Source organism: Balaenoptera borealis (genome assembly GCF_965194805.1).
Source record: "Balaenoptera borealis genome assembly, chromosome: 20".
NCBI lineage: Eukaryota > Metazoa > Chordata > Mammalia > Artiodactyla > Balaenopteridae > Balaenoptera > Balaenoptera borealis.
The window spans coordinates 17,207,827-17,224,255 of record NC_138879.1 but is presented as its reverse complement, the minus strand read 5'-3'; the positions used below and the strand labels follow the sequence as shown (position 1 = coordinate 17,224,255).

General features: G+C 48.6%; 2 protein-coding genes across 3 annotated transcripts in view; one reads left to right on the top strand and one right to left on the bottom strand.

The window, feature by feature from the left end:
- LYZL6 (lysozyme like 6) overlaps positions 1–16,429 on the bottom strand; it is a 34,908-nt gene that overhangs the window by 13,934 nt on the left and 4,545 nt on the right. The window contains exon 1 of one of the 2 annotated variants that reach the window (XM_082373880.1): positions 15,383–15,484. The exons of the other annotated variant lie outside the window; for it this stretch is intronic. The gene's annotated coding sequence lies outside the window, so the exon portion shown is untranslated. Of the gene's footprint in view, positions 1–15,382; positions 15,485–16,429 lie in introns of those variants that run through there. 2 annotated transcript variants of the gene reach the window in all.
- Positions 14,565–16,017, top strand: RPRML (reprimo like). Its single transcript, XM_082373865.1, has one exon. The coding sequence runs from the start codon at positions 14,820–14,822 to the stop codon at positions 15,507–15,509; it is 690 nt and encodes a 229-aa protein (XP_082229991.1). The 5' UTR covers positions 14,565–14,819; the 3' UTR covers positions 15,510–16,017.

Below are 16,429 nucleotides of genomic sequence, written 5' to 3'. Positions count from 1 at the left end.
AGCCTGCCAGCCACAACTACTGAGTCCGCATGCCGCAACTACTGCAGCCCGCGCGCCTAGAGTCCGTGCTCCGCAACAAGAGAAGCCACTGCAATGAAAAGCTCGCGCACCGCAACGAAGAGTAGCCCCCGCTCGCCGCAACTAGAGAAAGCCTGCGCGCAGCAACGAAGACCCAATGCAGCCAAAAAAAAAAAAAAAAAAAAAAAGGTAGCGTTCCATTATCAGACACTGCAACATCACAGGCTTAGCTAACCAGGCTGCAGAATGAAGCACTGGTGGAAAGATCATTTTTTATAAGGGACAGGGAAAGGAGACAAGGTTTAATTGGGGGTGGGGAGGTGATGGTGGAGCACCCATGGGATGCTACAATGGAGGCCTCCCAATAAAAACTATTGTCAATACATCTTGGGCCCTCCCAGTGTGTGAGGCACGAAGCAGCGTATGCAGTGAATCATTTCATCGTCCCAGCACTCTTGTGAAATTAGCTGCAGAGAGGTTAACTCACCCATAATCACAGAGCTTGCAGGTGGCAGAGCAAGGATTTGAATTCAGGTTTGACACCAACACGGTGGGTTTAGCTGCTACTCTGTACTGCTCACTTTCATGGAATTGTCTTTCTTACTCTTTGGGGCTGGGGTATTATTTAGTTCCTGTGTTAAATTGGTTGGTGTTGGTAGCAGGTGGTGGGTATTTTATTTCAAACTTCTGGAGATAAAGCTCCTGATGATTCAAGAGAATTTTAAGCCTCTGTGATGGTGAAGGAGGGAAGTCCTCTCTATTTATTGAACATTTTCAATGTGTGAGGTTCTGTGCTAAGGTTGATACTTTCTTAGTGATGCTATTGGAAGGGCAGGTGGGCAGAGGCCAGCAACAAGGAATCAAGGGGCAGGTGATATGGAATGGTCCCGTGACATTTCTGCCCACAGATGTGTGTCAAAGGCAGCGGGACCCTACCTCAGCTGAAGTCCCGAGCAGGTGACCAGACCAGGATGTAGGTCCAGGGAGCTACACCAAAAGGCCCCAGTCGTCAGGAAAAGCCAAACCATCCCAGTGAGCAGATAACTCATGTGTGTGGTTTGTGGGTGATGAAGTATTCCAGCGGTTTCTTTTTTAATTTTTTTTTTTAATTTATTTTTGGCTGCGTTGGGTCTTTGCTGCTGTGTGCAGGCTTTCTCTAGTTGTGGCGAGCGGGGGCTACTCTTCATTGCAGTGCGTGGGCTTCTCATTGCAGTGGCCTCTCTTGTTGTGGCTCACGGGCTCTAGAGCGCAGGCTCAGTAGTTGTGGCGCACGGGCTTAGTTGCTCCGCGGCATGTGGGATCTTCCCGGACCAGGGCTCGAACCCGTGTCCGCTGCGTTGGCAGGCGGATTCTTAACCACTACACCACCAGTGAAGTCCCTCTCCAGAGGTTTCTTTCCTGCACATCTTTTCCCTTGGGCTTGGACCGGTCCACCTGGGATCATGCAGCTTGATCCTCCAGGCAAGGTGGCTCAGGGAGGTGGCCTCTTCTGTTCTGCAGGGCCCATGAGCTATGGGCTTCTGCCCATCCTGCTGTTTTTATGCTCTTATGGACACATGGTAGGGGTGATACAGGCACCAAGTAAAGGCTCCAGGGCTGCACAGGTGAGGACAAAGCAAAAGGAGGCCAGAGATAAACAAGTCCTCACAGACCCATTGGATCCACTTGCTTCATTACATAGATGGGAAAACTGAGGGCTGGGGAGGGGAAAAGACTCGACCAAGGCTACACGCAGGGTGAGCTAATGGCCAGGTTGGGGGTAGGACTCCCAGTACAGTCTCTTTCTCCCATACGCCCCAGACTTAGTTAATGATAGGTCCTTGCTTCTGGACACTTCTTTGTACTTTGTCTATTACTATTTACTCATTATCTTGTGTCTTTCTGAAAACAATAATTCTTTAATATCATTACATATTCAGTCAGTGTTCAAATTTCTAATTTTTCTATGCCAAAAAGCATTTTTTTAAACTATTGGATTAAATCAAGATCCAAATAAGATGCGCTCAGTTGTGATTGGTTGATGTCTCCTAAATCTCTTTTAATCCCTAGTTTTCTCTCCCCTCTTTCTCTTTTTCTTTGTAATTTATTATTGAAGAAGGCAGAGCATATACCTTGTAGATTGTCCATAGTCTGTGTTTTGATGATTACAAGCCCATGATGTAGTTTAACATATTGCTCTGTCTTCTATAATTCCTGTAAATTGACAGTTGAGTCTAGAGGTTAGATCAGATTAAGATCAAAGCAGGTGTTGTGTTCTTCCATCAAAGGGACATAATGTCTAGTTGGCTTCCTTTTTGTGACATTAGCAGCTGTTGATGCCCAATGCCTGGACCCATTAATTCTCTGGGAGTTAAACATGGTGACATTCTAATTCTATAATTCCTTCTTCATTTAGTAACTGGTTTATTTCAATAAAGAGAAACTTCTCCTCCTCTACTATCGGTTACCCGCGCTATTATCTCATGAATTCTGTGAGAATTCTGGGTCGGTACAAGTGTACCCCATTTCTATATGAGCACAGAGGTCAGAGGGGTAAAGGGAACTGTCACCAGGAGAACTGTCCAGCTGAGCCCCCATCAACCCACAGAATTATAATAAATAATTAAATAGGAGCTGTCTTAAGGCCCTAAATCAGGCAGCAGCCCACGGGTGGCAAACCTGGGCTTAAGGACTCCTAGGCCTTTTTCTCCCTTCGTAGGAGGACAGCTCTGCACAGAATCTTAAACATCATCCAGTTCAGCCTTGTCATGTTCAGATGGGGAAGGTGAGGAAGCTGAAGGCTGGAGAGGTGTAGTGACTTATGCAGACTTGCACACGTAACCAAGGTCATGGGCATAACCTTAAAGGAAACCCCTAAAAATTCCTGTGATCAGTTCCAGGGTCTTTGACGCCTGTGTCTGCCGTTCTTGCTCTACAGCCTGTGCTTGTACCCAGTGCACCATCTCTCGACCTTGTCCTACTGTTGTGTCCCCAGTGCCCAAGATCGACACTTGATAAATATCAGTTGAACGAGTACATGAATGAAGGTACCATTGTTTTTACATCTCCAGAACTGGCTGCTCGTGGACCTGCCCATTGGGGAAGGCTCTGCAGGCATCGGTCCTGCTGTAGATGTCCAGAGAGCTGCCAGCCTGTCAGGCACAGGGCAGGAGCCGCGGTAAGAGGATGAGAGAGAAGAGGGAAGCAGCAGGGTTCACTCTAAGAAAGCAACTGGAGCGGCAGACTATACTCCATCCTGGCAAGAGGCAAACGCAGCAACACACAATCCTGCAGAGAGCATGGATGGGAGCACCAGTAGGTGGCACTGAGATGGGGCAGGGACAGAACTCCAGTGCGCAGGAGGAGCAAGGCAGGACCCTCAGCCTCATGCTGGGCAGGTGACCAAGGCAGGAACTCAAGCCAAGGGTCAAATCAGAAGCCATGAGTATTAGTTAGGATTAAGCTGAGTTGAGAGGAATGGAAAACCCCAACTATCACTGGCTCAAACAGGGTAGAAGCTCATTTCCTTCTCATGTTAAGACACCCCAAGGGAGTCAGTCTACCACCAACAGGGTGCTCCATGGTACAAAGGAGATGAAAGAGGGAGAGGACCCAGGCTCCCCTGTCTTCTTGTTCTCCTATCTTCAATCATAACTTTGCTCCTTGGACCAAAAAGGCTGCTGGGACTTAGCCTTTCCTAGCCATATTCCAGGTATCAAGAAAGAGTAGGGGAAAGAGAAGAGCAGTCTCCTTTTTTAGGGCATTTCCTAAAATTGTGCAGACTACTTCACTTAGATTCTATTGGCCAAAACTGAGTCACATAACTAGACCTAGCCACAAATGACAATGGGAAATACAGTCTTCATTTCACACATTCATGGGCCCAGCTAAAAATCAGAGGGTCAGTAAGTGAAGATCAGAGAACATGTATCCAGTGACTCAAATTATGATACAAGGAAGAAGTCAGCAGGGGACTCACAGCTTAGGCCCAGGTGCCGGGCTGTAGCTGTTTCCATCCCTGCTGCCCTAGGTCCCAGGGCTTGGGCAGAGTGAGGTTATATGAGTGCAGTTGTGGGGAGGGAGGAGATGTGGAGCCCAGCCGCGGGGCCTGACTGTCCCTGAGTACCACAGCAGCAGCAGTGGGCCTTTTACAGCTAAGCGTAGCATCAGCCCTGGAAGAAGTGTCTGCTCATTGTCAAGGACAGGCACAGACTCAAAGGCCAACAACTGCCTGATGCCGTGAAAAGCATCCTCAAGATGATGAATCCAGGGCCACAGACTGCCTTTTCCCAGGAGGCAGTGACGTGGCTGAGGACAACTGCCTTTTCTTCTTTACTTAAAAAAATAATTAAAACAATTCTACCATAGAATAACATGTATGTAGAAAAGTACACAAATCATAAGTGTACAGCTCAATGATTTTCACAAAAAAATGAACAACCCAAGTACCCAGCACCCAGATCAAGAAGTAGAACATTACCACAACCGCAGAAGGCCCTGAGTGTCCCCTTCTGGTGACTACCCACCCACTCGCCCTCCTCCCACCTCCACCCTTCCCACCCCACACCCTCCAATGCCCACCCCTACCACCAGCATTTAAAAATCTTTCTAGGCAATTCCATAGTCAATGTTGAGAATCGCTGCTTTTGTAAAAACAGTTATCTAACTTGGCTGCACATGAGAATCCACTGGGATAGAAAAAGGAACAGAGACAGCTAGAAGGCAGTGTGGTACAGTGGAGAAACCTGGGGGCCAGACAGGCCTGCCAGTTTTCAGCTGTGTGACCATGACTGAGTCCCTTCACCTCTCTGAGCCTCACCTGTGAAATGGGAATAGTATCATCCCATGCCCGGCAGAGTTAAGGCTGAGAGATAGAGGGTGTTAAGCCCAGGCACATGTAGGGTCCATATATGGCAGCTACAATTGTCATTTTTATTAAAGGTGAGCAACGCCAGGAAGACTGAAAGCTCTTCTTTCTTTATGCACATGGGACCCAATCTGGGGATGGTGGATACAGACTCTGTGGATAAGAGGGTCAACAGGTTGTGCTGATGAGAAGCTGGGGTCTTTCTAGGGAGCCCAGGAAAATTCCACGGGCAGCAGAGATTCCCAGCCAAAGCCAACGAGAGGTGGCCACTGGCTAGCACAGCTGCAACAGCACTGGAGACCAGCAGCTGTGGATGAACTTGGGCAAAACCAATCCTTCTCCTTCAGCAAGACAAGCAAGGATCTGACTGGCTGCAGGCTCTGACTCTGAGATTTACTTATGGAGAAAGAAGCAACCTGCATCCAGCACCTACTTTGTGCCAGATGCTGCACATTCATGCCTTTAATCTTGTGAGGTGGACAAACTCATCCCATTTAACCCTGGAGGAGCCTGAGGCTACGGGCAGGAGCACCTGCCTAACTCACAGAACCCAGGTGTCACCAGGAGGCTGGGACCTGCCTCTCGGTTGGGCTGCAGTGGCAGCACCCCTAGGGATGTTCTGTGTTCACAAATGACCTGCCGACACCTTGTTTGATTAGATGCTCATTTCTGTCTTTTTTCCTGAAATGAAAAGTATATGACTTTTTAAGATGATGACTTTATCCTTTTTTGTACTTATTACAAGACATAATGTTTACTTTAGAACATATAGGAAATACAGATAATCAAAAGAAAAATATCGAAGTCTCTCATAGCCCCATCCTACAGAGATGAGCACATCAAAGTTTCACACCTATTGTTCATCTATGTGAGTCTGTGTGCGTGTGCGTGTGTGTGTGTGTGTGCAAGCGCAGGTAGAAATTTACCAAAAAGGAGTCATAGGGTATACTCTGTTAGATATTTAGCTTCTCTTCACTTAACAATATAGTTGACCTTGAACCACACAGGTTTCAACTGCGCGGGTCCCCTTATAGCAGATTTTTTTCAATACAAGGCAGGTTCCATATTCGCAGATACGGAGGACCAACTCTGGGACTTTAGCATCTGGGGATTTTGGTATCCAAGGCAGGTCCTGGAACCAATTCCCTTTGGATATCAAGGAATGACTGCATATAGTGGCCATATTTCTATGTCCTTGAATATTCTTCTCCAACAGTGGCTCTCATTAGAACCCCCCAGGAAAGCTTAACAAATATTCACGTCTGGGTTCCACCCCCAGGCCGATTTAATGGGCCTGGGATGGGGTTGGTCTATGGGACTTTTAAGACTCCCCAGGTGGTTCCAATGTGTGGCCAAGCTGGAGGGCCCCTGTGCCACGGCATCATTTTCCCATGGTGGCCTTGCATTCTTTTTGCTGAAGGGATGCACTGTAATTTGACCAACACCCTTTTCTTGGACATTTAGTTTGTTTCCATTTTTTCATCATTATAAACCTTGTAGAAGGTTCTTCAAGTTTCTCCCATTGCACATGTTCATTATGGCTTTCAGGAACATCGATAGTATGATCATTTTATTCTTTTTTTTTCTTCCAGCCTTATTGAGATATAATTGACATACAGCACTGCATAAGTTTAAGGTGTACAGCGTAAAGATTTGACTTACATACATCATGAAATGATGACCACAATAAGTTTAGTGAACATCCATTATCTCATATAGATACAAAATAAAATAAAAAAAAATATTTTTCCTTGTGATGAGAACCCTTAGACTTTACCCTCTTAACAACTTTCACATATAACATACAGCAGTGTTAATTATATTTATCATGTTGTACATTACATCCTTAGTACTTTTTTATCTTATAACTGGAAGTTTGCACCTTTTCACCACCTTTATCCAATTTCCCCTCCCCCCACCCGTAGGTGATTTTATTCTTTTTTTCATATATATATATTTATTTATTTATTTGGCTGCACCGGGTCTTAGTTGCAGCACGCAGGATCTTCATTGCCACGTATGGGATCTTTGTTGCGGCATGCAGACTCTTAGTTGCCAGCATGTGGATCTAGTTCCCTGACCAGGGATGGAACCCGGGCCCCCTGCGTCGGTAGCGCGGAGTCTTAGCCACTGGACCACCAGGGAAGTCCCTGGTGACTTTGTTCTTGATTTAAGAACTTTGGCAAAGACGCTTATGGAATAGTATCAGGTGAATTAGATACGACTCTTTTGTATAAGTGAAAGTCAGCTCGAGGTAGCTTAAGCTATAAAGAGGGCTTATTACCAAACTCTGGGAGATTTCAGCGTTCTGACTGCTGGGACTTTCTCTCACACCCTTTAAGCTGTTGCTCCTCATTCCTTCTCCCCCAGCTCCGGGCAACCACTAATCTGCACTTTTGTTTCTATGGATTTACCTATTCTGGATATTTTATATAAATGAAATCATACAGTATGTGACCTTTTGTGTCCAGCTGCTTGTACTTAGCCTAAAGTTTTTGAGGTTCATCCACGTTGTAGTGTGTATCAGTCCTTCGTTCCTTTTTATGAATAATATCCCATTTGAATGGCTATACCACGTGTTGTTTGTCCATTCATCTGTGGATGGACATTTGGCCGTTTCCACCTTTCAGCTATTATGAATGGTGCTGCTGTGAACACGCATGTATGTGTATTTGTCCATTTCCAATTCTCTGGGAATATACACCTGCGAGTGGAATTGCTCATCATTACCTTTTGTCTGGTCAATTGCAGTAGCATCCAGAGTGATCTCTACATGGTTGCAAGGGTGATCATTTTCCATTCTCAAAAACATTATTTTTCTTCTTATAAGAGCTATACATGTTCATTGTCAAATTTTTAAAAAATACAGAGAAGAGTTTGTTTTCCTTTTTAATCCAGGGGAATGTAAATGATTCTCCGCTGACTTCCCCGCCCACTCTTCAGCCTTCTCTTTTGACACTCCTCCGCACTGCCGCCCCACCCCTGGGTCCCCGTGACTACAGCCCTATGCTTCCCCAGGCTTCAGAGCCACAGCAGATGCTGCTTCCTCCGTGGATTGCTCTTCCTGCCCTTGTCTGCATTTTCCTGTTTCCCTTTTCTGACTCAGCACTCCTGTCACTGTTCCCCCAGCACATCACACAGACCTGTAAATGGCCAAGATCACTGTGCCCGGACAGTGAGAAAGGGAGGCTGACCCACTTGGGATGCTGTGGGGTTCTTCCGCTTGACCCCAAAGCAGCACTGGTCCTAGCCCTTTCCTCTCCGCAGTTTCCGATACTCCCCACAGCGTCTGAGCTAAACAGGGAATCACCAGCTCCCCTGAGCCTTGTCATTAGGGGTTGGCATTTTGCTACATTCCCCTGTTGTGACGACTGGCAGTGAGGCTGGTGCCAAATGAGCAACCCAGAAGGATATTTCTCTTCCTTTTTCCTTCCTCCAGCCTTGTTCTTTCGGCTCGAGAAGCCAGATGCTTTGGGGTCTAATTACACGCTGCCTGCCGTTGGAAGTGCAGAATGTCAGAGCTGGAAAGGAAGAACCTCATTATAAATAATCACTGCCAGCATTTATTGAACACTTACTCTGTGCCAGGTCCTGTGCCAGGCCTGTTTCCAGGCATTACCTCATTTACCCTTCCCAACAATTCTAGGAGGCAGAAACCATTATCACCCCTGTTCTGCAGGGAAGGAAACAGAGGCTTTAGGGAGGTTACAGGGCATTTCCCTAACTGTGCTGAGTGGTACACAGTGGCAAAAAATATTAGTAGGTGGGTAGGGAAAAAGAATCCCATTGTTACACACCGCATCCTGCAACCCCGCCCCCCCCCCAGGAAATTCACAATGCACATCATCAACATACTAAAGGCCCTGAGAAGTCCTGTAGTTGAGAAATCTGTTAAGGTCAGTGCCACTTCTGTACAGACCTCACGGAACTACTGATCCAGAAAGCACAGTTTGGGGAATGAAGATATTAACCATGCTTCTCATCTTATATATGGGGTGAGGGAGGCCCAAGTAGTGGTTTAGGTGCAGACCAGGCACAGATCTTGGGCTCCATGCTCTCTGCACGTCCCCTCCCCCACCTTCCAGGAAACAGAGGGTGGAGGAAGGCAAACCATGATCCAAATGGCCCACTCCCTGTTTTTATAAATAAAGTTTTGTTGAAGATGATCTGTTTCAGCTCCCTCGATTTATAGATGAGCCAATCAAGGCCCAGAGAGGATGGGTGACTTGTCAAAGGGCACACAGCCAATTAGGGGCAGAGGCAGAAATAGATTCCAGATCTCCAAAATCCAGGTATTCTCTGAAACACAAATCAGACAGGTGGTAGGAGGTGACGTGTGAAGTCCCTGATACCTGTGACACCAGCTCACAAGTTCTCCACTGCACAGTACTTACGCAGGCACTGCCCCCTTCCTGCTATGGCACAGACACCCCCGAGGCATTTCTCCCGATGCTTTGGGCAAAGCCACCCTGGTGTGAAGAGTGGCGCTCCTCTGCTCTCCACCTCGTGTGGGTGAACAGAGCAGGGGCCAACCTTGAAGTCTCTCGAGGAGGGGCAAAAGCTGAATGGGGCGATCCGTGTTTATTTAAATTCTGTACCAGATGCAGGAAATCATTAACTTCCCCTCTGCCAATGTAAAACGTGAGATCATTTGGACAGGACCTGGGCAGAAGGCAACCTTTGCCTGCTCCAGGAAGAGTTTGCCAAACAAATGAAGAGCATAAACAGGAACCTCAGGGCAGCTGTTTGAAACCACTTCCGAAAATAAATTCCTTTCAAGGGCTTTTGGGCGTCCCTGAAGTGCACTGTTGTACAATGGTCATCTGTTGACATTTTGTGTGTGTGTGTGTGTGTGTGTGTGTGTGTGTGTACAGTTGAATACGCAAATAGAATCATTCTTACTTCTTCATTAAAATGGTTCATGCATAGAACACTTTATTAACCTTTTTAGAAAGGTGAACAATTTAAAATACCTTCAGACGTAAACATTTCGGTTCAGATAGGTCCATCTGGCAACTGATACTAATTGGGGAGGTTTTATTAATCTCTGAATCTAGGGGTGGAATCGTCTTACCAACCCCGGATGGCCAAGGCATGGTGGACAGCTAAAGGTTCATCTAGAAACAGCTGCGGGGACAACGGCGGCCTCTGGGTGGAGGTTCTTCCTGGGGCAGCCAGACTGCCCAGATGGCCTTTCCAGAGCTGGGAGATGCAGGCTTGTCACTGAGGTGGAGGGTAAAAAATAGTCCTGTGTGGGTGGCAGCTGGGCCCAGAGGCACTGGCTTCCTCATTCTAGAGCGGGAAGGCAGCCCGGTTGACAGGCACCTCCTTAAGCTCCTGAGGCCTCTCCCAAGCCCTGGGGCCTGGGGGGAGGGTGGTCTTTCTCTAACAGCGAAACACTCCCCTTCCCCCCTGCCCCCCACCCCCACCCCAAGCACAAAGAACGTGCTGGAACAAACTTGGGCTGGGTTATAAGGTAGCTAAGGGCTGAAATTCTGGCTGTGCCAGTTACCAGCTCTGTGACCTCAGGCAAGATTTTTCTCCTTTCTGAGCCTCCATTTTCTCATCTGTCAAATGGGGATCCTGACTTCTCTCTGCAAGGCTAGCTGTGAAGATTAAGTAACAATGACAGCTGACGTGTTCTACTCTGCAACCTCACTCTTCTGCCCCTCCCCCTTCCACCGGTTGCTCACCTTCCAGCACGTTCTTCAAGAGTTGCTCTAAGGCAAGCCAGCTGCATGTCATGAGGACGCTCAAGCAGCCCTACGGGAAGGTCTCCAGGGCCAGGAACTGAGGCTTCCAGACAATAGCTGTGCTGAGGAGTCACGGTAGAAGCTGATCCTCTACCCCCAGTGGAGCCTTCATGTGACTGCGGCCCTGGCCAACCCCTTGACTGCAGCCTCATGAGAGACCCTGAGCCAGAACAACCCAGCTAAGCTGCTTCTGGTTTCCTGGCCCTCAGAGACTATGTGAGCTAATAAATATTTACTAAATTTGGGGGTGATTTGTGATGCAGAGATAAGTAATGTACTTCTCTTTCAGGGTTATTGTACGAATTAAGAGTTAATGCAGGGACTTCCCTGGTAGTCCTGTGGTTAGGACTCTGCGCTTTCACTGCCGAGGGCAAGGGTTCAAATCCCTGGTCGGGAAACTAAGATCCCACAAGCCGCTTAGGTGGAAAAGAATATGAAAATATATATATGTATAACTGAGTCACTTTGCAGTACAGCAGAAATTAACACAACATTGTAAAGCAACCATATTTCAAGCAGTTAATGCAATCAAATAGCAACCAGACTTGCTGGGACCAGTGACTCCAGAAAGGGCAGAAGGGAAAAGCAGGAGGAGGGAGCACTGAAGAGGGAGCATCTGGCTGAGTCCCGGCCAGGCAGGTCCCCCACTCCTGAACTCTGGGAAGGAGTCTGGGAGACTGAATATACAATGGCCAGACCGTGTATAAAAATAGTGCTCTGACCCACTACCTATAGCAACAGCCCAGGAAGCCGAACCACAAGCCCTGTAGCAACCAGCCCCAAACATCCAGGCCTTGATCAACAACAAGCTTCCCTAATTTTGCCCCCACTTTCAACACAGTACAAATTGGAGAAAGTTAAATATGCTCCCCTAACCAATCACATGGGCTGCCCCTCGTCTAGTCAACCCACCTATAGCTTTTCTATGCCAGCAGCCTCCAATCGGGGCACACCTGAAGCCGGCCCTTTTTGCTGCTACAAAGCTTTCCCGCTCCTCTATCTGCCTTTGTGTCCCTGCCAAACCCAAGTAATGGTGGCTGACTCCCCCACTGTAGTAAGCTGTGAATAAATAGCCTTTGCTCGTTCATTTGGGTGGTCTTTGTTTATTTCCACAAGCCCAAGTTCTCTCTCTCCCTTCCTGCTCCCAGGTCATAGACAACATCTTCCCCTCCTGCAAGGTAACCAGAGAAAGCTGCTCAGGGATGATGGAAGAAAGGGGACAGTTATAATTAAGAGTGTAGCTTTGGATGTAGTATTGATATATCTATATCTATATCAATCTATACACACACACACACACACACACACACACACACACACACACACACTGGAATATTACCCAGCCATCAAAAAGAATGAAATAATGACATTAGCAGCAACATGGATGGACCTAGAGATTATCATACTAAGCAAAGTAAGTCAGAAAGAGAAAGACAAATACCTTGCGATATCACTTATATGTGGAATCTAAAATACGATACAAACCAACATATCTACAAAACAAAAACAGACTCACTGACATAGAGACCAGAATTGTGTTTGCCAAGGGAGGGGTTGGTAGGGGAGCAAAGGACTGGGAGCGTGGGATTAGCAGAGGCAAACTATTATATATAGGATGGATCAACAAGGTCCTACTGTATAGCACAGGGAACTATATTCAGTATTCTGTGACAAACCATAATGGAAAAGAATATGAAAATATATATATGTATAACTGAGTCACTTTGCAGTACAGCAGAAATTAACACAACATTGTAAATCAACCATATTTCAATAAAATTTTTTAAAAAAAGAGTATAGCTTTGGAACAGGACAGATCTCGGCTCAAATTCTGGCTCTGATGCTTAACTAGCTGTGTGGTCTTAAGTAAGTCAAATAACCACTCTGAGTCTCTGTTTCCTCATGTCAAGGGGACTTCCACTGTAAGAATTCAGTGAGGTAATATATTTAATGCACTGAGCATATAATAGGTGCTTAATAAAGGAAAGGCCAACCATGAGCCTCCTCACAGCCTCTTGCTGGAGTAGGCAGGCCCCTGTACCCCACTTTTACTCACACCTCCCCAACCTTTCTGTGCAGCAGACAGCTTGACTGACCTCAGCTGGATGGGGTCAAAGCCATGGGCTCCAAGTCCAGGGTATATCAAAGGTCAGGGGTTGGTCTCAGGAAAAGGATGGACAAAAGACAACAAAAGTGTTTCTCTAAAGAAACCCAGCTGGTCAAAAGCAGGGGACAAAATGTCTAGGCCAGATACCTGTTCTCATCCTGTTCTATCCTGGCTCTGAGGGGTGGTCAGGACAGGGAGACTCCTGCCCAGAAAACTCTGAGTGCCCTTGTGCCAGGCTGCTTTCTTAAGACTGAGGAGGTGAGCTGGGTCTTTCCCTAATCTCTCCTCTGTGTGTGTGTGTGTGTGCATGCATGTTAGTTTCTTCATCTTTAAAATGAGAAATTTAATAGCTTCGCAGGACACACACACACACAAATTAGTGTTCTACTAATAGTGAGGGGGTGGCTTTGGGATGCTCATGTGCTGGAGGCATCCTGAATCCCCTCCCTCCAATTTGCCAAGCCCTTTCTTTCCATCCACTTATCTCTCCTTCCACCGCCACCCCTGGAATCCAAGTCTCCAGCCAGCCATCTTTTGCCTGGACTATTGCAAAAAGTCCTGAATCTTTCCTTTGATTCAACAATCAAAGAATACAAGGGTGAGAAACCATCCACTAGCCCCTAAATTCACACTATGATTTTTAAAATATTGACAATAAACAGGACTGGGGGCAGTGTGCTCTTTCTCCACAGGGCTGGTGTGCAAACTGGTACATTTCTGAGGGGCAATTTGGTTAGATGTGATTTACTGATTCTGCAGGTACATTTTTCAAAATATAATAGAAATAAAAAATTACACTTTCTGTACAAAGACTTCATTACAAGGTTCTTTATGGTAATCTTGTTTCTGACAAAAGAAGGAGAAAGAAAGAAAGAAAGAAAGAAAGAAAGAAAGAAAGAAAGAAAAGAAAAGAAAAGAAAGAAAAAGAAAAGAAAGAGAAAGAAAGGAAGGAAGGAAGAAAGAAAGAAAGAAGAAGGAAAAGAAGGAAGGAAGAAAGAAAGAAGGGAAGGAAGGAAGGAAGGAAGGGAGAAAGAAAGAAAGGGAGAGAGAGAGAAACAAGTCAGATATCCAAAAATAGAGACTTTGGTTAAATAAATTGTAACAGTCTATAGTTTGAATACAATATACAATTCCTTCACTAAAAATGATGGTGCAGACCAGTAATTCTCAAAGTGCATCTAGGAAGAGCAGCAAGGACATTTATTTGAAATGCACAGGCTTACTGATTCAGAAACTCTGGGCTGAGCCCGGGAGTCTGGGTTTTAACAAGCCCCCTGGGCAATTCAGAACCACTGTTGTAGGTGAATATTTATCACTACCAAAGGATAAACTGTTAAATGACAAAGGGTTACAAAACAGCATGTACAAAACAGCATGTATGAACAGTGCATCCCTATTCTGAATACATATATAAAGACACACATAGAAAAAGGACAGGAAGATTTTGTACCAAGGCGGTGACATGGACACTCTCTGGGTAGTAGGATCATGAGCTTTTAGATTTTTTTGCGTTTTGCTAATCGGTAATTTCTAACAAGTTTACAGTGACGTGTATTTGTAAAAAAGAATGGGGAAGGGGAAAATGCAATAACATTTTTAAATTAAGAAAATGTCAAACGGGGAGGGCTGGGGGCGAGGTGGGAAGGGGGCAGAGAGTACTCCTCACCTTCATGGTGGGAGCGAGGCTGGGAGGACCTGGGTGGGAGCGGCGGGGCACGGCCGGCCACCCAGGGCCACTGCCCAGTGACGAGGGGAGAGAGGAAAGGGAAGGCAACGCTGGGGCGAGGGGAGGGGTCTCTGCGACTCCTCTGACATCTGGGAAGGCTTCCTGCGACTTCAGTAAAGAGCGGAGAAGAGACTTAGGGCAGACTTCAGGAAGAACTTAACTGCTAAGAGCACCAAATCCCAGAAGGGGCTCCTTGGGAGATTTTTCCCGGCTGGAACCAAGGCTGCCCCGAGGGTGTCGAGCTTCGCCGACCGAGGGCGGGGCTGCCCTGATCTCCCGACCCCTTCCAGCCTTGGGACACTGGGGGAGCTGCGATCGTTGCGGGATTCCCGCCCCCCACGGACGCTGCAGGGCCTGGGGGGGGCGGGGATGGGGAAGGAAGGAGAGGGGGCGGGGCCGTTGCTAGGGGAGGGGCGGCGGGGAGTGAGAGGAGCGCAGTCGGTGCCGCGGGGCGCGCTCGGCTCTGCGGCTCCAGCTCCCGCGAAGCCTGTTGCTGCCTTCTCCCGGCCGCCGCTTCCCGCCAGGTGCCCAGGGGCCGGCGGCCCGAGGGGTGCGGCGCGCGGGCAGCCCCCCGCCCTCTTGCTCTCCACGCACACAGGTGGACCGAGCGTCTCCGAGAGCGCGGACGCCGGAGAGCCTCCCGGTGTGCCCCGGACCGCGCGCCAAGACCCCGGGCGCCGAGCGGCGATGAACGCGAGCTTCCTGAACCACAGCGGCCTGGAGGCTGCGGGTGGCTTGGGCGGCGGCGGCGGCGGCGGCGGGGCCGGCGTGGGGAACCGCAGCCACGGGCTGGGCACGTGGCTGGGCTGCTGCCCCGGGGGCGCGCCGCTGTCCGCCAGTGACGGGGTCCCCGCGGGGCTGGCTCCGGATGAGCGCAGCCTGTGGGTGACGCGCGTGGCGCAGATTGCCGTGCTTTGCGTGTTGTCGCTCACCGTGGTCTTCGGCGTTTTCTTCCTGGGCTGCAACCTGCTCATCAAGTCGGAGAGCATGATTAACTTTCTGATGCAGGAGCGCCGGCCTTCCAAGGACGTGGGCGCTGCCATCCTGGGGCTGTACTGAGCGCCGCCTCGGCCCGCCCTCGGCAGCTTGGCTGGAAGAAGACGGAGAAGGGAGCCCAGGACCCTGGTTCCCCCTCCCCGGGCTCTGCCGCCGCCTCTCGGCGGGCAGCGCGAGGGGCAGCGACGTGCCTCCGGGCGCCCGGGCCCGGGCCACTGCGGGACCTTAGGCGGCGGCGCGGGAAGGGACTTCCACACCCGACTCGGTCCTGCGTGCGGTCCAGCGTTGGGGGATGGGAGGGTAGCGGATGGGGCTTCTTAACTGTTACTTTGAAAGGAAGTTCTGGGCCGGGTGGGAGAGGTTGTGGGATGCACTTGGGGCTGAGGTCACTGGCGTGGGAACTTTGTGTGTATGTAGGTGGGGTGGAGTGGGGGCGAGTTCCGAGCAGCGTGCGGGGGGGCGCCGCTGTTGACGAATCCGAGTCACTGAGCTTGTTGGTTTGATTTCGCATTTGAGAAGAAATCTTGCAATAAAGCTACAGCCGTCGGGCTTCCCGCGGCTTCCGCCCGCACTCCTGTGGGATGTGTGTGTATGTTGGGGGGTGTGTTGGCGGGGGTGGGCGGTGTGTAGCCTACTAGCAAGTACTTTAGGCAGGTCATAGGACGCCGGGCCTCAGGACTGGGCAGCTGTCGGGGCTGGTCACAGGCTCCTGAGACCCCACTCGGAAGCCGCAGCCGGGGAGGCAAAAAGGTCCTGTTTTCTACGCGGACAGCCAGGGAGGCAGGTCCTGCAGGCTGGCGGGACAGCTGGTGAGATCAATTAAATCACTGGAAAATTTGAATCTATTCCGTGAGATGGAAAAAAAAAAATCAGTTACTTGAGTCCAAAAGGGAGAAAATAGCAAAAATAATACATCAGGACAGTGGGCAAATAAAATTTAATTAATGTGTGGGCAGAGGTCTAGATCGAGGGAAATTTTAATT